The sequence below is a fragment of the Zootermopsis nevadensis genome, unplaced genomic scaffold (genome assembly GCF_977971745.1).
Source record: "Zootermopsis nevadensis isolate Lab colony 2312 unplaced genomic scaffold, Znev_1.0 Znev_ptg000022l, whole genome shotgun sequence".
NCBI classification, from domain to species: Eukaryota; Metazoa; Arthropoda; class Insecta; order Blattodea; family Termopsidae; genus Zootermopsis; species Zootermopsis nevadensis.
Genome location: NW_028259154.1, coordinates 20,587,712 through 20,613,064, shown reverse-complemented (window position 1 = coordinate 20,613,064; position 25,353 = coordinate 20,587,712). Strand labels below are relative to the sequence as shown.

At 34.7% G+C, this 25,353-nt stretch overlaps 1 protein-coding gene across 8 annotated transcripts in view; it reads right to left on the bottom strand.

The window, feature by feature from the left end:
* Positions 1–25,353, bottom strand: part of kug (FAT atypical cadherin kugelei) — a 488,225-nt gene that overhangs the window by 24,882 nt on the left and 437,990 nt on the right. For 6 of the 8 annotated variants that reach the window (XM_087353699.1, XM_087353698.1, XM_087353703.1 and 3 more), the window contains 22 exons: positions 25,101–25,240; positions 24,580–24,821; positions 23,802–24,046; positions 23,096–23,282; positions 21,837–22,065; positions 20,937–21,189; positions 19,492–19,712; positions 18,820–19,275; positions 18,280–18,438; positions 17,882–18,053; positions 16,732–16,956; positions 11,671–11,694; positions 8,432–8,668; positions 7,421–7,621; positions 6,557–6,751; positions 6,043–6,348; positions 5,032–5,240; positions 4,440–4,584; positions 3,678–3,839; positions 2,436–2,753; positions 1,354–1,635; positions 334–594 (listed from right to left, as the gene is read on the bottom strand). In XM_087353699.1, coding sequence (XP_087209825.1) covers positions 334–594; positions 1,354–1,635; positions 2,436–2,753; positions 3,678–3,839; positions 4,440–4,584; positions 5,032–5,240; positions 6,043–6,348; positions 6,557–6,751; positions 7,421–7,621; positions 8,432–8,668; positions 11,671–11,694; positions 16,732–16,956; positions 17,882–18,053; positions 18,280–18,438; positions 18,820–19,275; positions 19,492–19,712; positions 20,937–21,189; positions 21,837–22,065; positions 23,096–23,282; positions 23,802–24,046; positions 24,580–24,821; positions 25,101–25,240 — 4,869 coding nt within the window. The remainder of the gene's footprint in view (positions 1–333; positions 595–1,353; positions 1,636–2,435; positions 2,754–3,677; positions 3,840–4,439; positions 4,585–5,031; positions 5,241–6,042; positions 6,349–6,556; positions 6,752–7,420; positions 7,622–8,431; positions 8,669–11,670; positions 11,695–16,731; positions 16,957–17,881; positions 18,054–18,279; positions 18,439–18,819; positions 19,276–19,491; positions 19,713–20,936; positions 21,190–21,836; positions 22,066–23,095; positions 23,283–23,801; positions 24,047–24,579; positions 24,822–25,100; positions 25,241–25,353) is intronic. The other 2 variants (XM_087353702.1, XM_087353705.1) reach the window with 1 other exon arrangement.

Genomic DNA, 25,353 nt, shown 5'->3' with positions numbered 1-25,353 from the left:
CATCACTTATTGCCATTTCAGATCTATTTTAATATTATCTCCACTAAGCTTCTCAGTCTAATAGATTTCATAAATATTCTATGCAAGACTTGTGATATCATGTCCAGCCAACTCTAACCTCCCCAACATAAACGTGCTAATAACAGAAATGAACATATCACAATATACCTCATTACATAATATCCTACATCTGTGATTACTTCATATCTTTTACATCCAAATACTTGCCTTAGCTTTTGGTTTTCAAACATCTGTCATTTATCTTCTCCCTTCACAGTAAGATACATCTGTTTCATAAACATACAAAACAAGAATAAAAACAGTGTTATTTACCATTAGCATCCAGAATATCAATGGTGACCTTCGTAGTTGCAATGAATTTTCCATCAGTAGTTGTGACATCTAGAACGTAACTGCTTACACTCTCTCGATCCAGAGGTTTCGCTACATACACTTCACCAGTTTGACGAATCTGAAACTGTGATCTAGGGTCCCCACCAGTGATGTAGAATTCAACTGGTGACACAAGATCTACATCTCGATCCTTTGTGTCTAATGCCACCACAACAGTTCCTGGTAGCGCATCCTCATTTACTGGCAAAAGGAAAGACAGATTTGTAGAGTTACATGCTAGAAATAAGTTTTAAATTTTAACTATATCCATACATGTCGCCTTCCGTTCCTTTACATCCTTCTATCTAATGTAGTTTTGAGGTTAGCACTAAATTCTATTTTTACATAGCATAATAGAATTTAAATTAGGGCAAGACTGCTTGCACCCACATCCTTTCCAAATCATTATCCACTCTATCATCCAGTGTTATACAACCTAAAAATTTAGTGTCATTAAATAAAACAAGAATAAATAAATAAATAAATTACATCTTTGTTAAAACATTACTGACATTGTACATAACATTCTGACAGTATAATCAAAGTCCAACAATGCAAATACCATTATCCACAAGTCGACACAGTCCTGAGATTGAGGTACATGTCCAGACCACCGTAAGCTAGTTTCATTGTCCTAACAGTACTAAATTAATAGTACAAATCATGAAATTATGGATTATGTAATAATCTAACCAACTGCTTCATTCTTTTCATGAACAAACATTTTCATGAACTGACTGTTTATGCACTCAGGTTTAGACAACTTCACACTAAAATAGCCCTAAAATAAGCTTCAAAATAAAATCCTATTTACTTTTCAACAGACTTATAATTCACTAACACAGCAGAATGTCTTTGTATTTTCATACTGTAAGTAACAGAATTAGTAACACAATGTTTTCATTAATAAACTTTCACTACCCTCATCTGTCTTCCGAAAGCTTCATAATGAGCACTTACCCGCAGCCACATAGTGTCGGTCTGTAAAAACTGGAGGGTTATCATTGTAGTCCTCGAGCTTAATATAAACAGATGTGCGAGCAAAGTGTTTGGGACTGCCATTGTCAGTGGCTACCACCTGGAATATGAACTCTGCCTGGTGTTCCTTATCCAACTGCACTAATGTGGTAATCCAACCAGTATAGGCATCTACTGCAAACACATTTGCCAGCTCACCGATGTCAGATCCAAATGCATAACGCACTTCTCCATTGCTTCCTTGATCACAATCATGTGCAATCACTGAAACAGAAGAAGATTACATTTCTAAATCTCATTTTAATGAACATTTAATTTTATTCACACCTCAGTAATTCAGTACTCACATATCTGCAGAAGCTGATTTTGTCAAGAACTTGGACGTATATGTTTATAGTAACATACAAGAGTCACTGTGATAAGTAATTCTTAGCAGTCACTGGGTTAAACCAATATAACATGCATTAGATTTTGTTCAAACCACCAGTGCTCATATAGCACTATATGTTTTGTTTGAACGTGTTATACTGCACCTGACACTAATTTATAATGAGAAACATGAAATTCTAGAAACTACAGTGCTTTGGAACGTACAGTAATTTTTCTCTAGTTTGAAATTACTTTCTCCTGTATTCCTGCTATCATATTGAGATAAAGTCTGTTTGTTTTGAAATGTAACATGAAAGCTTTCAATATAAATATTAATTACCAACACTTATCAAACAATGAATGAACCACAATGTTTAAACTCTGAAAGGGCACAAAAAAGCAGTCCTCCTTTGCTTACACTCAATAATCTTGTTTCTGTGCATGATTTTATATTACACTCAATAGTGCAGAAGGCACTAAAACAGAAAAAATCAGCCTTTCTGCTGTGAATGTGTTAACAGATATATTAATTGCTGTATTATCACTTAATTTACTGGTTCCTATTCTGAAAGATATCCAGTCCCTTATCCAAAAGGTAACAAAGTTGCTTTCCAGAGTTTCAAACTGACTTCCCTTGACACCTAAGGTTAAGAATACAATCATTCTCACACTAAGCACAGAAAAACAAAACAAACCTTTAAGTATAGATGTGCCTTCCTCAATATTCTCTGCTAATGTAAGCCGATAAGGACTACTTTCAAATTCAGGAGCATGGTCATTCTCATCTAGAACCTTGAGGGTCACTTCAGCAAGGGCAGTAAGTGGAGGACTAGAATCTGTCTCAGCAAGGATGGCTACCACATGTGAGTCTTGTAGTTCACGATCCAGAGTACGAGCCAAAGACAACTGTCCCTGAGTATCCACAGCAAACAGTGGAGTCTCCTCGCTGCCAGACACTAGTCGGTAATGAATTGACATGTTTGTCACCATCTTCAGCTTTGTTATAACTGTCCCTGTATTTTAAAAAGTACAGAAACAAATACCAAGGTAAATAATAGGTGAAAATATCTATAATAATCTATATTATACTGAAACTGGAGGCTTAAAACAGTTTTAGGTATTAATTTAAATAAACAAATTATAATTTTGTTGTGTCTTTGTATAAAATTCATTTGTTAAAGGTACTTATAATCAAATATATGTCTTATCAGACAAGGATGTAAATAGGTGCATTTTTGCAACTTGTAGTTGCAAATTCATCTAAAAACTGTGTTCACATTCTTCAGGCTTTTTGCCTCAAACCCTTCAGTTCTTCCACATGATGCATTGTACTGAGGCAGATAAACAACTGCACCTCTCATGGAGTCTGTCATTTCTGTCATGCAGAGTGGATTTACATACTACAAGGAGGTAAATAAAATTATGTATGTTCTGTGCATCATCTCCTTGTCACCAGAAAGAAATGTGTAACTGGCAGATAATGTATAACAGCTGGTGTATATCTTATCATCTGTATGTTTGACACTGGAAGGAGTTTTATAGAGGTGTTCCACATCAGTAAAAACATTCAACCTTAGGTCAGGCTCACTTTGGTAATGTAAATGTAGTATCTGCACTTCTGATTGCCTCTGTAAACATTAGATGTGTATCTGAAATAACTTGATATCAAAACAAATTATGACTGTAAAACTGCACACAGAGCAGTTAGAATGTATATTCGCCTGAACTTTCCGAACTTATTTGCAATTGATCTGAGCAATAACTTTTTAAAATATCACGACCTCGAAGTATAAACCAGCAATTTAAAAGATATTTGAGGTTACTATGGCAGTGAAGATGTCAGTCTTGGTCTTTTGGATTGTTTCTCCAAAACAATGGTGTCTACAAACAAGTCTATATCACAACATAGAAGACCTGGAGTAATTTGAAAAACCAACCTGGAGGAGAATTTTCTGACAAAAAGAACTTGTCATCTTTGCGTTCAAATATTGGTGCGACATCCTGTGCTCCCATCACATATACATCGATTGGAACATTACTATAAAGTGATGGTGAACCCCGGTCTTGTGCACGGACAAAAAACTGGAAAACTTGATTCTCTGAAAAATACATACAATTTCAAATTAATATTCTGTGATCAGTAACTCTCTCCCTTTAAAAAAAATCCTGCTGACTTACTATAGCCACTAACTTTCAGTTATATCTTTTCATATAAATTTACAATGCTGTAATCTGCAATAACTAACTTTATTTTCCAAATCATTACTTTATGGACTAATATTCAGATAACAAAAGGTAATTACTTGCCAGTATGTTTCTTAAATTTAACTTATTTACCCAACTTCAGAGTCCAGCCAAGTGCTAGGTGAAAGATAAAAGTTGAACTGCGGACATAGGCTCTGATAATAAACTGGGTTGATCAGGCCTATCTCATACCTTAGGGATGGTAATGAACAAATATGGAATATTGGTGTAATGAAGATTGGTGAGGAAAATCAAAGTACTCAGAAGACCTTCTCATTAACACTTTGCCAACAATAAATCACTTATAAAATGCTGTAGGACAGAATGTGAACCTCTTCAATGAAAATCTGATGTCCCAATGCCTGAGGTACAGCTTGGCCATTCAGTATACATATCTATTCAATAATTTTAAATTTATAACTGTGGATATAAACACATCGCAGTATTCCACTCACCCCAAGGCACTGCACTTTTGAGCAAAAAGATTCCCCCTGTGTGCCGATTGATTCCAAACAGTTCCTTCACTCCAGAAGATTGATTCTCATAAATGGAATATTCGATCTCAGCTGCCATGTCATCATCGACATCTACTGCTCTAACCTGTTTAAACACACAGAACGCTCATTTTGGCAACAATTATTTAGTTAGCCCTATTTCCTATAAGGAACATGGTCCATCTGTTTGTGACACTCAGTAAGTTTCTAAAACTGACTGATTTTCAATATTATAATAATCCACCACAGCTCATTCATCCATTCTCTTTGAGGAAGTTATGAACCTTAATTAACGTAAGACTTAAAATAAATCTCCACTCTTATCTATTAATGCAAGAATACAATACAATTTAAAATGTAAAGCACATGAACTTTTAAAGCTTTCACATATGTTACCCACATAAACTTATTATGCTACCTGGATGAACATAACAGTCATTTACACAAATGTTCTTGGAGTTGGACTAAAAGATAATGCATAAATAACTTATAATTTGGATTATAAATTACAATAATGGCATATATCCACTACAACACAAATTAAAAGACTCACCTTGAGAAATCCTGAGTGTGTAGTGAGGTTGCTTTGAATAGTGACTTTGTATTCTCGAAGCAGAAACCTTGGTGGATTGTCATTCTCATCACCAACCTTCACTCTAACTATGATGAAACCAGATCGACCTCCACCATCAGTTGCCATCACAGGGATTTCATACAGCTTCTGGGTTTCACGATCCAACTTCTTTTTAGTTATTATCTTTCCTAGAATAACATTCAAATACAATGCTCATTAATATTTAATTATATTAAGCAATTAACTGGATCTATATCTTAATTTTAAGTCTTTTGACGTTAGTACAGCAGTTCTCTCTTGCTTATACCGATTAATATATAAACTCTTTTCACAACACTTAAACTCTAAACACCAAATTGTAATTACCAGTATGTTATAAATTTCGCATTTGTGTAGACATGTCAATATAATTTACTTAAAATAGAAATCATCAAGTAACAGTTTTGAAAGAGGACAGTATAGAATGAAAGGAGCACTTTATAGATAAATAGCCAAATGATTCCAGTAATATGACAACACAATACAATACAATACCAAAGATAAGAGAAAAATCTAATATATAAGTCTTTGCATCCTTCTTCAGGGAAAAGGTGGTTGGAGAGCTATGATTAACATGGGTACAAGGAATTCCTGGATTGGAAATTTCTTGTCTAGCTCACTGCAGTTCAATTTAATTTTTGACAGATTTTAAATGATGCCTTCTGCTTTGTATAAATCTACAGATATTATGAATATAAAAATTTTATAAAAATAATGCTACATGATAAAATAGCAAACTGTTTTCAGTTCTATCTGTTTAGTTCAGTGTAGATCAGTATATTCAGGAAGTTGTTTGTTAATATCTGTAAAACTTTAAAAGTAACACATCTGCTAGTACATAAAATAATGGGGCATGAAATAAAATGAACATTGTCAGAACAGGGCATTTCAACAGTCAGATAGGCATGAGAAAAAACACACAAGTAAACAAAACAAATATACAGATATTACCTGTTATTTTATCTATTTCGAATGTTTCCCTCAATAGTTCAGATGGAATAGAGTATATGACATGTCCATAAATGCCAAAGTCCTTATCAGTGGCAGCAACCTGAGTAACTAAAGTTCCATGAGGTTGATTCTCTATAACCTTCACATCAATCTGAAGTTGAGGGAAGACTGGGTTGTTGCGATTGGCTGGCAAGATCTCTATCTTCACCCTTGTAAAGCTGGTGTATACACCATCCGTAACAGAAATGTTGAGATCATTTACTGGCCTCTCTGCAAAGTTCTGCATGTTGATCAGTGATATTATTCCTGTAATCAAATGTATTTGTATTACATTACCCTAAAAGACAGACAGAGAAGAAATGAAAAAAAAATTCTTAAATTTGGGATTACAATTTACATATAGTGATTTACAAAACTGCTAGCTCAAAATAAACATATGTTGGAATTAGAAACTGAAATTTATTCTGACTTGTCTGAATAATGCATCATATGTTACAGTTTAAAATGTAATTACCTGTTGTAGGATCAATGGAAAATGTCTGTTGCTGATTTCCACCAACAATTGTGTAGACAAGTCTCTCATAATCTACATAGTCAGGGTCACTTGCTGTCACAACAGTCACAAACTGGCCTCGTTGTGCATGTTCTGATAGGAAGCAAGTATATGATGGCTGTTCAAACTTTGGCGGATTGTCATTCATATCCAAAACTGCAAGAGCAACAAAAATACCAAATATATAAAAATAGCGAGCACGTCACTCCGCACACCAGTTCCTATTGGCTAATGTTCAGACGTGAATATGGGGCTGTGGCAGGTCTCTAGAGCACAAATGGAATCACCAACTACTTCAGTACCCTGACTTAGTTGCTGTGAAAGCTTCAGATCATACATTGGTCCCCATGCCCTACTGGTCTCTCAACTGGCCTGCCCTTGAAAAATTTGAGTTTCTTGTATCACTCATCTAAGAAACCTGTTCAGATAAACAAATCTTCTCGATACAGCTGCACTTGAAGAAAATAGTTCCAATTATATAACTGTCTCCTTTTCCCATTAGTGCTTATGACTTTCTTCCAAGTGCCTAAATTAGTTTTCCACTACTCACAGTCCGCAATAACTCACATGAAGATTTCTGTCTTCTGGGTTGTTGCGCTGTGTAGTCTGGTCGATGTTAACCAACGTTTCAGAGGTCATACTGCCTCCGTCATCAGGACGATGAATATTCATAATAACAACGACCAGACTACACAGCGCAACAACCCAGAAGACAGAAATCTTCATACTCACTGCTGTGAAAACCTCAAATCTTACAATAATTGACATGTTTATAAAATACAGATAACGCTTGAAAGTAAAATGAAGCAGCTCTGTAGTCCATACCTGTAACCCAAACATGGGCTGTGCTTGATAGACTAGGAACTCCAGCATCAATAGCAACCACAGTAAAGTGATGAGAATCATGCAGTTCATGGTCAAGTGATCGCTTCAGATACACTGAACCATCTTCTGGGTCAATATGGAAGTATTCTGAGGAATTGCTGGCATCAGTCTGGATCTCATAGCGCACATTCTGGTTGATACCTACAAGACATAGTACTAGTGTCAAGTTATTATATGTGGACCTAATATTCTACTTATTTCACCACTTTGCATGTTTCTAACATAAACATACATTTATCTAAAGCAATGGAGAAGCAGAATTCACTTCATGTGTCCACTATTCAACCCAGTGTTCTCAACCTTCTCATGGTAGCACAATAAGGTATACAGTTCAGTATCTACATGGCACATTAAATCAAATATTGCAAAGTTGTGTATGTGTATGCATGAAATTATAAATTATGTTTATATTATTATTCACACTTCACTGCCCTAATTATTTATATAACATTTTCCAGTAAAATAAATTTCACAGGTTAACAACATTTTAGTAATAAGCAATAAACATCAAAAAGGAGAGAAATAAAATACAGAGATTAGAAATAGTTGCTCTCAGAAAGTGTGGTATGTAATAAATATGAAAAGTAATGAAATCATAAACTTAGAAATCTATAAATAGAAGAAAAATAAAAGATATATGCTAACATGCTCACCGATCAGTGGTTTAAAAACACTGAATGAATGTCTTGTACATAAAATCTCACCCAAGTAACCTTTAAATACAATCTGATGAAGTAAGGAATTTATTTTTCTTCCTTATTACCAAACTACTCCTAGTAAGTTTTGGTACTGATTCTGTCACTTTCACAAAACTCGACACTTCATAAAACAATGGATGTTTTATAATATAATATAATATAGAAATCATTCAACAGATACTAAATTTATGTAGTTGCAATTATCACTTTTGGTGCTTTTCAAAATTACTAAAAACAGGTTTGTGTATAATACCTGTATCATTATCACGGCTGATGACCTTGAGGACTGACGTTCCAAAAGGAGTAGACTCGGAAACTGAAATGTTGTAGGCATCCTGAGTGAATTCAGGTGGACAGTCATTGACATCTTGAACCAATATGCTCACAAGCACTTCAGCATATACAGGAAATACTCCATCTGTCGCCCGGATTGTCAGCTCATACTGTTGCTTCTGTTCATAATCCAGCTCATCGACGACGTAGATAACACCTGACCGAACAATACCCCCAACCCTCATCAGTCAGCATGAGAAGAGAAGCAAGCTTAGCACACACACCTTGGACTGCTTGTACAAGGGACACAAAACAGACTAAGAGATATTTTTCAATGCAGCATTGTTAAACATGCCAACAGGTAGAAGCACTGTCTGAAAACTTACTTCTGAAAATATAAATTATTTGAATACATTTACTATTACACAGCTACCCCATGTAGATCTGCTTACTCACTACAAATGTTCTGCAACACTTTATCACGGTCACAGGATTGCTCTTATGAATAATCCTGTATTTAATGAAAATATGTGTCATTTTCCATACACCATTTATTTTCTTTAGACATTTCTACTTTCTCCACTTTATTTTCTGAAGATTAAATTTTAACAGAAGTTTCCAGAACTGTTCTCCCACAAATAATAAACACCTACTACAGCACAGTGTTTATAGGTTACAGAACATAGAAGCAGTACTTAACTGCCATGGAAAACAATTTAAGTTGCACAATGTTTATGTTAAACTATAAACTTCCAAAGATAAGGTTTCAGACAACATGAAGATTTTACTTCCACCTTCTCTAGTTTACAAAGTAGTAAGCTATAAAGCACAAAAATATATTTTACAATTACTTTGATTTTGTAGCTTAGCAATGGTTGACTAAAGAAATGTTAATATAACAAACAATATGATAACCATACTCAAGAAATTTAACAATTTTACATTCATAAGTATTGCACTTATTCTCAGCTTGACATTGGCCATATACTAGTGCACAGAGTCCAAGTTTTCTTACTTTTGCTTCCAACAGAGGATAGACTAGAGAAGGAAAGAAGAAAACTCAGGAAACACAAGGCACAAAATAGGTTCATATATTTAGACTTCTTTTTATAATGAAGGCAATATAGTAGATGGCTGTCTTCTGGGTTGTTGCGCCATGTAGTCTGGTAGAAGTTTACTGACATTTCAGAGGTTCTTGCTGCCTCAATCATCAGGGCGATGAGGAAGCAAGGACCTCTGAAATGTCAGTAAACTTCTACCAGCACAACCCAGAAGACAACCATCTTCAGACTCATCGCTGTGAAAACCTCAAATCCTACATAAAAGCAATATAATTTCTTATAATTCAAATTAAACTTCCTGAAATTGTTTCAATACTACTCTACAAAAACAATGCATAATTCTACATTCTGCCTCTCAAGTATTTCACCATGCCATTTTTTAAGCTCTGAAAAGTCCTTGGATACAGATTTTATTTTGAAAATATTTGTGTTAACAGAACAAGTATTACATTTGATGGAAATGGATTTATATCTGCAAAACTTACAAGCCTAAACTTCAGTCATCCATGTAACCCTCAGAATTACACTTCAATGACACATAAAAAACTGCAACTGGATACAATTCTGTATCCATCATTGTACCTCAATTTTTGAAAGCGTCACATTGTCCTCTGACATTGCACGTTCTACAAGTCATATTTTAACCTCCCAAAAACCACTTCACTCCTGACCAACATATATATTTTCAAATAATTAAACTTCCAAGAATTATATTTTTCTGTATGTTTTCAATTTGAATTCAATAACTTGAGCATGAAAGTCTGCAGGCAACGTGTGTGATCAGTTAGACTAGCGCACATACAAAATTAATTTTTATATCAACCCTTACAGAAGAAAGTGTCTTACAATAAACCCAGTTATCAATAACCATCTTCAAAGCGTGCATGTAGGTACTTACTGCACTGACCATTAGCAAATGCTTTCTCACATGACATCATGCCATAGCTGAACAAATGTGCAGATTAACATTACACATGAACTAATTTTACACAGTAATAATGCAGACATATAATTAAAACTTTAAACAATGTAATGGGTGCAAATAATGTAACTTAAATCAGACACAGGCTAACATACTATTATTTATTATTATTTATATGTGATTAAAAAACATTCACAGTACACTAAAAATAAAAATGCAAAAAAAAAAATGGAAAATGCAATTTATCAGCAAATTAAGAAGAGCTTTCCATTCAAATTAAGTGCAATTATTAGTGAATGCAGCTACAAAACAATGTTCCCCTGCATTCTATTACCGTTTCTTTCAGGTACAGGGGTTTCATTCTTTAGATTGTAGGAGTGAGTAAGTAAGAAAGAAACCCAAGTGATGTTTTATTTTGTTCAATGACTAATGCATCACAATTTAAAAATTATGGGATAAATTAGCATAACAGGACTATATTCAACATTCCAGTCACAACAGCCAACACCACTGGCTTAATACTGCTCTTTAAATCACAAAGTTTTATATCGTATATTAAAAAAGCAAACGAAAATACAATGACAGTATAATTTTGACAAGGTATGTTATGGACTGGTAAACATGATTAAGTTTGAAGCTTTCTGTCTTCTGGGTTGTTGCGCTGTGTAGTCTGGTCGATGTTTACCAACGTTTCAGAGGTCATACTGCCTCCGTCATCAGGGCGATTCATCATTAATTCCTGTCATGAAGATTTCTGTCTTCTGGGTTGCTGCTCTGTGTAGTCTGGTCGGTGGTTACCAACGTTTCAGAGGTCATACTGCCTCCGTCATCAGGGCAATGAATATTCGAAACGTTGGTTAACACTGACCAGACTACACAGCGCAACAACCCAGAAGACAGAAATCTTCATACTCACCGCTGTGAAAACCTCAAATCTTACATGATTAATTTTCTTTTGACAAAGTAATACTTCCCTTCTAGCCAAGTTCAATGAAAATCAATTACACTTTTATACACCCAATAAAATAGAGGCTTAATTCCCAGTGACTTACAGTATATTGTAGTATACTTGAAAGCATTAGTGCTACAATCTAGCTATGTACCCATGCTGTCACCACAAGCAAGCAAAACATTATATAGCTGACCTACAAGACACACAGACCTGCCATGGCCCCACCAGCCGAGCACATACAACAAACAAACACACAGTAAAGTAGATGAATTGATTATACTCACAGGGACCATTGTTACTGTCAGGGGCTGTGAAAAGGGAGACACAAACAACCAACATCAGTACTGTTACTTCTGCAATACCTGGAGTATGAAAATCCTTTGAGAGATGAGGAATAGTACTCACAGAAAATTATTTACTCGAAGCTTTCACCATCTCATTATTTTAGGTGTCAGAGATTATAGTTAGGAGTATATTATTATTTTTAACTACAAAAGTATTTGTTATGATGGCAGTTATTACTTGTACTTACTACTGAACACAAATATACAAGGGAACATTAAAGGTAACTGAAGATATTTCAGTTACCTTGCATCTGTGGATGCTGTGTGATTTGTACACCACTGATCCTCAATTTCAAAACACGAATGTTCCTTAAATTTCTAAAATCTCCTGATAAACACGAGTAATTTTTATAACTGTTACAAAAAAATACGAACATGAATTTCACAATAATTACTGCTTTCTGAAATAATGTTTATATTTCCAAATACATCCTTCAATATAAATTACCAGTTCATGATAGTTGAAAGAAAGTATTTATTGTGCAGATATGCTTATGCTGATAATGTATGAATATTCTAATTCTGAAAATTGATTTAAGTTGTTTTTGCATAGACAAAAACACACTTCTTAGATTCACCAAGGGTAAAAAGTACTTTTACATCAATGATGCACTCAATTTATAAAAAACAAAGGCAATAATGTGACTTATAAATCATGCATTACTATACAAAAACATTAAATGTCTTCACAGAGTGTGTATATTAACATTATTAAAACAATTTTCAAAAATATGAGCTGAAAAATAAGTTAAATACTTGATTTCTATTCATACCAGAGAAATGTGGTACACAATTTTATGCAACACTTTTCTACTTTGCAGCCAGTAAGAATAAGTAATTCAGTGCACATACTTTCAATCATGTATTAGTAGGCCCTGGAGCAAATAAACTGCATTCTATGTGTATTCAGTTCTAAACTTTACATCATCATCTATGAATAACAACAGGTATAAATAAACAGAAATACTGCTAATGGCCAAAATCAAAGTAGCAACGAAAATAAACAGAAAATTTGTAAGTACAATTCCTCTTATCAAAGGATGTTGGCCTCAGTCTTATATGGGCTTTGAAACATTCATAGAGTACATCAGTTCTCAAAATTTCAAAAAAACTTTCTTTTATTCTTCTCACCATTCAGGGATTCCCAAATATGCAATAATTTTAAGAGTGAACACTATCAGCACCAAATTTCCAACACCTGAGAAATTTTGATAGCGCATAAACACAATTCTTTCATGTGGCATGAATTTAAAAAAACTTAAGCAAAATTCAACTTCCCTCCCGCCACAGTTAGCCTCTAGCCAACGTTATGGACACTGTGTCACAGCAATAAGCATGTTAAGAATAACTTTTATTATCCCTTTAAAGCCTGATGAGATCTATATCCACAACCTGTTAAAATAATTTATAGCCCTGCATTTGCATACAGAGTGTATTTTTGTGTTTCAGGTGAATCTCACAGTAAACAGGGATTTCTTACTTAACATTAAACAACTGATCTTTGTAAAGGAGAAGTGTTATGTTTTCCTTGTGGTAGAAACTGAACCACAATTAAAAATCACTTAGACGAGCTTTTGTTCAAATGGTTAATTATGGCATATTAACTGGTAATGTAATGCAAGGAAACTTCATGTTTTGTTGGCCAGTGCTGGAATGAAAGTGTTATAAAATTCATTAAAAGATAATATAAATATATAATAAATTTACAATTAGGCCATATACAGAACATGCTAAATACTGGGGGATAAGAAAAAAACTGTGCAGAAATTATCTATATATGAATCGTTTAAACTGAAAAGGGATAAGAAAGAAAATTTGGAGAACTGACTTGCATCTATCAAGCTTTCCAGAGCCCGAGAATATAAGGTTGAAAGGCTGGATGTAATGGAAACCTACTGGATCAATATTACATTATGACAAGGTTCTATATTAAATTCATGCACTATTTCTTAGAAATGTAAATCAAAATACTTAATCTGAGTTATGAGCTAAATTATAAATATGCTATAGGTATATGTTTAAAAACAACTTTCAGTATCAAAACAAGGAAACCATTTTAATTTGACATTACCTTGCAGGGCACTGAAAACTATATTCAACAAACGCATGTATTTTACCAGAAATGCAAAGAAGACAGGTATGGTTCTTATTCTACATAGTATATTTGTAACATAGTATGAAATGCCGACACTCTTGAAAATTATAATCACATTATTTGTTATAAAAATTAGTTACTTCCAACTTGTGGTTATTTTGAAATTATCTGCATAATTCTGTTAACTGCAGCAAGAATGGCATTTCTGTATACAGCAGTGTTCTGTGCATCTGTAAATTTATTGGTCTGTTTTTATTCATTTAGCCTCATCCAGAAACAACAGAACGTAAAATTCAAATGAATTTACATATAAAAAAATATTTTTAAAAAACAGCATTTTCTTAATAAAGTTATATAAACAGGAAATTTGTGTTACAATAAGTCCTTCGCATATCAAACACCTTCTAAAAGTCATTTTAATAAAACACATTATATTAACATTTGCATCCCTAAAGACATCACTGCATTTCACTTAAAATACACTAAATTAAAATAAGTAGACTAAAAACTGTACTATCTTTATTTATTATATTATTATTATTATTCTGTTTTTTATTGTTTAATGTTTTTATTTAGAATTATTGAATTGAATTATATTACTTAGGTATCGTATTTAGCCCATTTACTTGTGAAATATTATTCAATATGGTACATTTATATATATTTAGTTTCATTTGCTTGTTTGTTTTTGTATTTGCAATGTTTTACTTTTATTATTATTGAAATGAATTTAATTATTTATTATATTTTATCCTGTACTCTGGTTTAGTGGTTGGCTGTTATTGGCCTTATTTGGCTGTTGCCAAGCACTTAAATAAATGAATTGAATTGAATTATGCTAAAAATTAAACTATGATTCACCAAAAATTCCTAAAATCTTAAATGGCCTATGAAACCTTGCCCTGTATTAAAGTCCTCATTATAATGATATTTATAAAATGCCAATTTTTGTGTAAAAATGAAAGCTTAGTTTACTCCTACTAGCTCATAACTGTAATACCATTACCACATAAATCAGTAAGAGAAGTGTAAAAAATATTCAAAGACCTTGATATAAATTAGATACAGCTATGCAAGATACATAAAGAAAACCCAGGTCCATAGAACTAAAGGAACAAATCACACTCTAAAGAAAGTTTAATAAATCAGTGAGTTAGATAGCAGTAATTAACAGGAAATGCACATAATGCTTAGGTAGAATATAACAGTGTACTGAGAGAGCATCCTTGTAGGTTTCATCTGTAGTCTACATTACCAATCACAGCTCCATCTGACCTTACCAGACATTTAACTACTTAAAATTGTTTCATAACTACTATAATCATGACTTTCAAGGTCTGCTTATTTTGTACAATTTTATAAATGGTTTCTACAGAAAAATTTTAATATCATTTACCAGGACTTCACATATTACCGACTATAAATTTAATTAATCAATACTAATTCATTGGAAAGAAGCCATTCCTGGAAAAATAACAGTTGCTCAGCTAGTAGAAATAACCTGTCTTTTAAGGAACCTAAACTCCGCTGCCACGTTGAAAAGAATCCGCAATCAAAGAATACTTACTTCATATTATACCAAACACTAAAATCTTCTGTAAAAGTAAAGTTTGTCCCGCTACGTGCCATACAGGCGCTTGGGGTGAGTGGAGGTATAGCTCCTGTCTTTCTTGACCTTGGCACTAGATGGGGGTGAGTGGTCAGCATCACGCCTCGGCCGGCTTTACCCCCCGGAAAGGACCCCGGTACCCATTGGACAGGAGGCTGGGTGGGCCCCAGAGCTGGTCTGGACGCAGAGGCCAGAGGAAAAATTCTCCGCCCCCGTCGGGGATCGAACCCCAGCCGTCCAGCCCGTAGCTAGTTACTATACTGACTGAGCTATCCCGGCTCATTTAAATCTGTATTATACAGTACAAAAGCTAGAGTAGAGAGTAGAGTAGCTAATTTAATGTTTGAGGGATGGTGTAATTGCTTATATTCACAGACAAAATATTTGAAAAAAAATTTAAAATTGCATAATATGTAGTCATTGGGCATGATTTTAATTGTTGATTTCCTGCAACAGCATGTTTTTAGCAATGTCCTCCTAACTCAAACTATTTTAGACATATATTAAAGAACACCATAATAGTTTTTAATTGTGTGTTAGTATCATATCTTCAAATATGAGATCGAAAAAAATGTGAGAAAAGATTAAAGGAAATAAAGGTATCAAGAGGATAAAGGAAAGGCAGAGTGTAGGAGGGGAATAATGATATGGCAAACAACTGAAAGGATTCATAAAGGAATAAAGGGCAAAGGAAGGAAGGAGTACAGTGTAAGTTCATATTAAATTCAGAACATAAACTATGTTGAATTCTCTGGCCAAATGTGCACATTATGACAGAAATATGTAAAACTTAACCTGAACATAACCCTAAAAAAGATTAGGCAAAAATATGAATATCAATGGGAATATCATGAGAAACTACAAAGCAATGAGCCTTACTTTACACAAACCTTTGAATATTTATTAATGTATGTAACATATTTCATGTAAATTCATAGCCATGCCTTTCACTATACCCCTTACAAATGGTAAGATCAAACATCTAAAGTATAAGCAATTCACAACATCTGCAAGTAGCATCAAATTTACAGGCATCTAACAGCAGAGCAGCACATTCATTCTGCTTTAAATGCATATACCGACACACTTGCGAGTACATACGTCTAGTTAGAACACTGCAATGCCCTTCCATTACACATGTCATCTACCAGTAATATGCACTTTCCATTCATTTTGTTTCTCAAGACGCAAATGTAAAACAAAATAGCCTGATATCTACATTACACAGACATGCAGCACTGGAGCAAATTGGTCAGGAAGTTGCCAACATTAGAAATAGGAAATGGTCATTACTTACCAGTGTTGAAATCAAGAGCAAATTCCTCAAAATCATTGCCCTTTACAATGCTGTAGATGAGTTTACGTCCAAGAGGTGAATCAGCTTGAATACTGACAGACAGGGGAGAGTGCAACTCGATGTTTTCTAGGACACTGTCAGTGTAGAACTGCTTGGCAAACACTGGCATTGATTTGTCTATTACTTTCATGTGGACAGGCACCTCTGTTGAACATGGACTGATGCCTATGGAATAATATATTAATTGATTGCACTGTATAAAAGTAATGTAAATTACGTAAAACAGGCAGGACTATCTATAAAAAAGATTGATGGTGTAAACCATATAGCACAAACTTCCTTACCTATGCACATATCAAGCTTCTGGATATCTCACAGTTACATTTTAGAACATGGGACCTTCGGAGATCTATTTAGGCTTACACCGTCTCTAATCTGATGAATAGTAGTTAATCTTGATTTTACAATTCTTCAGAAAATTTCCCATTTGTGCTTCTGTCCCCACAAAAACTATCTTTAATTTTCAAGTTATGAAGATGGCTGTCTTCACTGCTGAGAGAACCTCAAAACCTCCTTTACAAGTTATTAAGTTCATATCCACAAGTCATTTATCTAGAACCTAACTAACTCCATGGAATAAAGTCCTTATTAAGAAGCATTTTATGGAACCTTAAGGTTCATTATCTCTTGCGCAAGTCACCTGCTGGAGCCAATCCTGGGACAACTGAATGTAATCCACATACATCATAATTCTTTGGTGTTTTCTAAGTAAAATCCAGTATGTATTTCTCATATCCATAAGAGCTACATACCTGCTCATCTCTCATCTGCCTTGACTGCATCATTGTAAAACAAGGTGTTTCTAAAGTCACCATTCAGGCTGCTGATGTAACATCAGCATGGCATTTTTAATATAAAGTTATTATGTTCAAGATGTTCACTTCAATAGTCACAATTAAAATTATGATTCTGTTACATAGTTTTTAAATAACAAGTTCCTAAGCATTAAATTAAAATTTTTATAATATAAAACTTGAAAACAGCAAAATAAAAAACATGCAACATTATGGAAAATATTTCATAGATGAAAATGTCTTTACTTCAGTGTTTGTTTCATCAAAATATCAGATAAATAATAATGCAATCCTACCTCCATCATATGCTGCTATAATTAACTCATATTCCCGATTGTGACCCTCCAGGTTTTGTTTGAGAGTAACTTCTCCTGTTTTCCTGCAAACTTTGAACAGCTCTCCATGGCCTTTAATAAGTTCATAGCGCACTTCTCCATTCTCACCCTTGTCCATGTCAACAGCATGGACCTAAGAAAAGCAATAAAATGACCAGGTATCAGGACTCCTAATTTTACATCTTCAAACACTTTGTATAATAGTGGCTAAATTAGTATCTTTTAAACCTCAGCATAAAGGGAACAAAACAAATTTCTAAATATTGATGAGAAAAAACAGAATCATATGCAAGCTTCAATGTTTCCTGAAATATCAATATTTAAAATTCTCATTTTGGAAATAGACATATTCTTCTTACCTTTGTTATTGTATCACCTTTCTGGGCATCTACAGATACAACAGCATAATATGGGAGATTGACAAACATGGGGCAGTTATCATTGATGTCTAGTATAGTTACATTTGCCGTTACATGTGCAACTCTAGGCCGCTCTCCTCCTGAATCATCACTTCTGGCCTATGGAGTAAGAACAGGTAAAGGTAATGAGCTTCAGAACAACTAATAATCTGAAGAAGAATGTTTATATGTTCATGTTAACAGTAAGAGTAAAACCACTCGAGACACATGAAAATGCCATGAAGTAACAGAGAGAAGATTTCAGTCTTCTGGGTTGTTGCGCTGTGTAGTCTGGTCGATGTTAACCAACGTTTCACCCTGATGACGGAGGCAGTGTGACCTCTGAAACGTTGGTTAACATCTACCAGACTACACGGATCAACAATCCATAAAACAGTCATCTTCAGACTCACCGCTGTGAAAACCACAAATCTTACAAAGTAACACAGAGGTTTATAAAAGAGTAATGGCATCCTGTCTTCATTTACACAGCTAACTTACCTCAACAATCAGCTCATATTTGTCTTTCACTTCCCTGTCAAATCTCTTTCCTGTAGTTCGTATGGCTCCAGAAGTAGGTCCAATTTCAAACATGTCTGTTGGATTGAGGATACTAAATATCACATGTTCATTCAAGGCACTTCCCAGTACATTTACAACAGTGACAATCGTCACTTTCGTCGAGTTCTCCGATATGGTCCCTGTGTAGATATTCTTCTGGAAATATAGGCCAGAATTCTCAGATTTTTCAACACGGATATTCACTTTGGCAACACTGGAAAACTTGCCATCTGAGACACGTAACTGGAGTTTAGGGAAAGGCTTGATATTGTCAGGATCTATGACTGTGATTACTCCTGTATTGGCATCAATGGCAAACACATTTCCCACATTTCCATCAATTATGTCATATCGCAATCTCGTGCCGACAGATGAGTCAGGATCGGTGGCATTCACCTAGACATAAAAGATAAATCAATTCTGCTTTAGTTATAACTAATATAAAATATTCCTTTTCAAAATTGTAATATTTAGAAATATCATAAACTAAAAACATTCAATGCATTTATCAAAAGGTGTTTCTTCTACTTCAAACTACTTTTGTTCTTATGAATTTTATAAATTGTTAATTCTTTGATTAGTTTCACAACATGTGCCACAATACAGGCTTACCTGTAAAACAGCAACATGCTTATATGTCGGCAAAAGAAGAGTCGTGTTGTAAACTGAATGAAGGAAGCGGGGCGCACAGTCATTGACATCTGTTACTAAAATTTCAACTTTTGCCACTGTCTCTGATGATAACCTTGGTTTTCCAAGGTCAGACACTTTCACATGAAAAAGGAATTCAGATATCTGTTCATGGTCCAAAGTCATAACAGTACGGATGGCTCCTGTAAAAATACAAAAATTATTTGACATTTCTAACCACGTCAATACAAGCATATGCTATTCAAACAATGCAATGTGATATCATTTTTAAATGGCATGAATTAGTACAGTAAATACACACAGGCATATCTCATTTATTATTATTATTATTATTTAGTGTTCTGTCTGACGACAGGTCCATATGAACAGGATCCTTCCATCCTTTTCTCGGACTGGGACCTGTTCATATACGTTCTTGGCAGATGATCCAGAAGTGGTTTGCCATTGCCTTCTTCTGTGTGTGAATGGAGTAATTGTTGGGATGCCACGGAGAAACCGGGAAAGCCCCCGGAGGAAACCTCCGTGTTGCCTAGACCACGGCCTTGCCCAACACAAGTTATATATTCGGGCACCGCCGGGAATCGAACACGAGACCCCAGGATTACAAGACCAGCGTTCTAACCGCTAGACCACCGTGGCTTCGTATATCTCACATGAAACAGTTATGTCATTTGTATCTCTTTTCTTTCTCATATTTCGGATTTACTCCCATCTCAATCTGAATTATCATTCATATAAACTCAGAAGCGTATAAAGCATAGTATCATTTCTTTTCTAACAAAGAGAAGGGGAGAAATAGAAAAAAATGAGTTTTTTATGATTTTTAACAATGCAATTTTGCATGCCTATATTTAAACCACCCCACTTAATGGTACCTGCACCTTGTCATGGTGGTGGGGCTTGAGTACCTCAGTGATCCCAAGAGCTACTGGTAGGGCCTCCCTAGCCAGATTGGTCGAGGGGGACAGGTCAGACTAAGACAGGTACCCTGGTCCTCCAGGTTCGGGGTTGGTCGCAAGGCTAACAACCTTGCACCGTAAAAAGGAAGATGTTTTGAAACCTCGATCAAAGCCTCGGACAGACGGACCTAACTGAGGACCGAATGGAAAAGGAGAATTGAGGAGGCCATGGGCCGAATACGGACCGGAGAGCCATAGAAGAAGATGGTCCCCCCATAAAGATAAGTTCTCTAGTGTTTTTATGTCAGGCTACTTTTCATCAAATGTAGAAGTATAGGTTCATGTCTATAAAGTGGACTAAAACTGCACATGACAAATTTTTGTAACAAATATCACCAAGCTTCAACAAAGTCTTTTCCTCTCTTGTGACATTTACATGGCAGCCAGAGAGATCTGAGATCACGCATCATTATTCCTTCTTTTCTGCTCCTCAACAAATAAACCCACCTGTGCTGGAGTCAATATGAAAGAACTTTCGTGGAAGGGTCTCGATAATGTCATAGCTGAGCAAGGCATTGAGTTCCGAATCTTGATCGCGAGCTGTGATGACGAGCGGGGCACTTGTGTTGGTTAATACTAGGGAACCTATTGCAGCTGCCTCACTCACAGACCCAGAGTAGACTGGCTGAGTGAAGCGTGGTGCGTTGTCATTGCGATCCAATACATGGACAATCATGTTGCACCAAGCTTTTGCTCCAGCCTGCAAGAGCGCAACAGCACAAAAGAAAGATTAACTTCAACTTTAAACAGATGTTTCACAATTTACACTCTTGACATAATATTATTAGGATAATAAAATCAAGAAGAATAACATGGACAATGAATGTAGCATGTGTGGGGCAATAAGAAAAGCATACAAAATTTTGGTTGGAAAGGCTCAAGGAACAGACCATTCAGAATACCTAGGCACAGATGAGAAGAAAATATTAAAATAAATCTTACGGCAATAGCATGAGAAGTTGCCGAGAGGATTGATCCCGCTCAAGATAAGAATGAGTAACATGGTCTTGTGAGCATTTAGAACCTCTGGGTTCCATGAAATATAGGCAATTTCTTGGCAGGCCAAATACCTAACCTTAGGCTACCTGAATATGAATCAGAGTGCTAACCACACTCAAACAATGTTCAAAAACAATCTTACACTATCTAACAAATATGACTTAGCATCTGTTTTATACTTTTTATATCTCACAAATGACCTCATCACTAATTGCAGTACAGCCTCCAATCACAACAAAAGTAAGAAGCCTTAAGCAGTCAAGTTTAAAATTCATAAGTCCAAAATTTACAAGGACAAATCAAATATCAAATGCTACCCACAAGAGAAAGATATGTTCTTTTACTTACCATATTGGTAGCTTCTACTGAAAGATTGTAGAATTTATTTAGTTCATAATCTAACTGGCGTTTGGTGATAATCACTCCAGTACTAGGGTTGATGAGAAACATATCATCCTTGTTCCCATCTATTATTTCAAAAAATAATGACGATGTACTGCGTGCTTCAAGATGCTTCACGTATGTTCCAATTGGCTGATTCTCATAGATCTCAGCTGCATGTTCTTGTTTGCTGAATCTGTTCAACATTAACATTTCCAATATTTAAATATATAGGATTATAAACCACATAAGGTAGTAAAATGTAAGTTTCATTATTAACTTCTATAACCCTCTTAACAAGGCCCCTGAGCTTGAATAGTGAAAAGAGGAAGTCAAATTATGTATTATCAAAAGCCAACAGATTTCTAATGAAAACAATTTCACTTCATAATGGATATATATAGTACAAAAGTCATTATCCTGGTGCGTATATAAACTCAGCAGTATGCATTCATAAAAGTATTCATCTATTATCTTAGACATGTTTTATTACACTAATCTTGAAGGGAAGATGGCTGTTTTCTGGGCTGCGGTGCTGTGAAGTCTGGTAGAAGTTCACCAATGTTTCATAGGTCCTTGCTGCCTCCATTATCAGGGCTGATGACAGAGGCAGCTACAACCCAGAAGACAGCCATCTTCATACTAGCCATCATATGAAGCTCAAATCCTAACCTTAAAGGAAACTTAACCTCCCAGTACCCAACTTAACAGAATGCAATCCAATAATGCTGCTTTCACCTGAAAGTATACTTCACAACTGATGGGAAATATCTACAATTACTAGATTTATTAAATTTTATATCTATAAAATTTTGAGGTTCTTGAATATCATAAAATGTTAAATTGAGATTTCACTGTTTTCTGGGAAGCAGAATGACAACATAGCAATTTAAAAGTCAGCCTGAGTGGCTTTAGTGAGGAAATTTGGCTACATACCTCCAACATTACAACATAGCAATGATTTATAACTTATAACACAGAGTTACACACACAGAATTTAAAAACCGTGATATTTGGATTACGGTCTTTTGGTTTATGGCACTGTGCAATATTGTAGATGGTTACTAGTATTTTGAAGGAACCTATAGCCTCTGTATTTACATACAGAAGATAGAATTGATAAGTTCATCCTAATTGTTGATAACTATAAGACTACGTGGCTGCCATCACATGCTTTAAGACCACAAAGAATTCGTTTCTTTGCTCCTACAGCATATAGTCCTTACCTTGGAGGTGCGTTATCAGCCATTGTCACCATTATATGCACATGGATTGTAGAAAATAAGGCAGGAGATCCACTGTCCATAGCTTTAACCATAAGTGTGTATTCAGACATGACACTGTAGTCTAACTCACGTGCCACATTTACTATCCCCATCTCAGGATGAATGCTAAACACATTGCCAACATTACCTAAAAATACACAAAAAATAATTTAAGCTTGCAGGCCTACAAAAATGTTTAAGGCGAGTTCTTTCACCTTATCTTTTATGTCCGGTGATTTTCATGCTTCATGAAAGCTTATTTGATATGGGACTCATATCAAACAAAAAGAAATATCATTAGAATGTTCAATGCCAAACATTAATCAATTACTGTCTTTAATATCGCAAAACCAAGTTAATCAGCTTTGAATTGTTCCTGTATCAAATTATAGAATAACTTGAATTAGGAAGACACAGGTTATAGAATAACTTTCTTCTGATAAAATATGTATTAACAGAAATAGCCTAATATATGTATTTAAATTATAAACTAATTAATTTATCTTAGGAATTACAGAGTTAGCTTTATATCCTATGTACGTGCCTGTAAGGAAATTGAATATTTTACACAAACAGGTTTCCGTATAAAATGTCATTTAATATACACATTGGACAAATCTTGAAATGACTAACGTATCAACTACAAACTAAAATAACAGTCACTTACCAGATGTGATTGAGTAGGAGATCTTTGCATTCTGTCCACGATCTCTATCAATCGAAAACACCTGAACCACTGCGGTGCCAATAGGAGAAGTTTCGAACACTTTGCCTTGCAGAATGGGGCTAGTAAATTCGGGTGGATGGTCATTATGGTCATGGACAGTCACGACTACACGAGCATAATTTCGTTTCGATGGAGTTCCCTGATCCTTTACCATTACTGTCAGGATATGTTCTTCAATTGTTTCCCTGCAGAAGGTATTAGGATTTACTTGTAACTATTAACAATAAAAATTTGTCAGTAGAAAAAAGGTTATGATAAACACATACAGCCTTTTACGAGATTCCAGTGTGGTGTTCTATCACAGGATTCAAGCAAAAAAAAAAGAATATAATTACTGCTGGTGTTAATTAGAACCTAAAAACGTGATCATATTCAGACTAGTAAGGGCTTACAGTTTATATTACACTTGACAGATAGCTGTAACAATACTGAAATGACAAAGAAGAGTTGGGATAACATGTAAGTGAAAGAACAACTGAAATATAAAATTTTAAGTTGTGTTTAATAATATTTTTGTAAATATTATTCTGTTAAGAAAAACATCAGGGCTACTGGAATGGTACGATGAATTTCCTGCTGGATTTGAATGTGTAAATGCGTAAACAAGATTAACTTTAGCTATTTTATGTAGACAGCTGATCTACTTCTCACCATTATACATTAATTTTATAATAAATTATGTAAGATTATTATTTAAAGAGTCATGAAACTGTAATACCTGTCTAACTTTTCATTGAGGACAACAGCACCAGTAACTGAATCAATCTTGAACATGGACAGTGATGTGGGGCTGCGTGCGGCATGGAGACTATAGAATACCTTTCTGTCTTCATCTTCATCAGTTGCCATCAGTCGCAAAATCTCAGTTCCCTTATCCACATTCTCTGATATCTCAACACTATATACTTTCTGCGAGAAGTTTGGTCGGTGGTCGTTGATATCTATCACTGTTACATACAGCTGTGGAGAGCACAACAGACTGATTAACAAGAGCAAAATAATATATAAATAAAATGATCTGACTGATGTGTTGTAATCTCAGCCAATAACAAAATCAAATACAATAATTAAGTAAAAAAGCATGTCACAATAACCATTTGTGACCATAACTAGTAATAAGACAATTTTGGGTGTGTTGTGTAATTAACAAATGCTAGATTTAATAAACTCTTTTCTTTAATGAATTAATTCACTACATTTCTTACTATCAACATAATACTTCATACAACACAAACTTACTTCAGTGTATACTGTATGTACTCCATCTGTAACACTAATAGTTAAGTTGTATTCGTGTTGCGTTTCCCAATCCAGTTGTTTGGCCAGCAACACATTTCCCTTATCACGTCCAATGAAGAATTCATCTCGTTCATCTCCACCTGTTAAGTTTATGTTTATGAGATTCCATTTTTATTCCTATTTATCGGGGAAGTTTCTGACTAATAGAAAGATTAGGAGATTCTTAGTACTCTGCTGATTCTAATCCTAACTG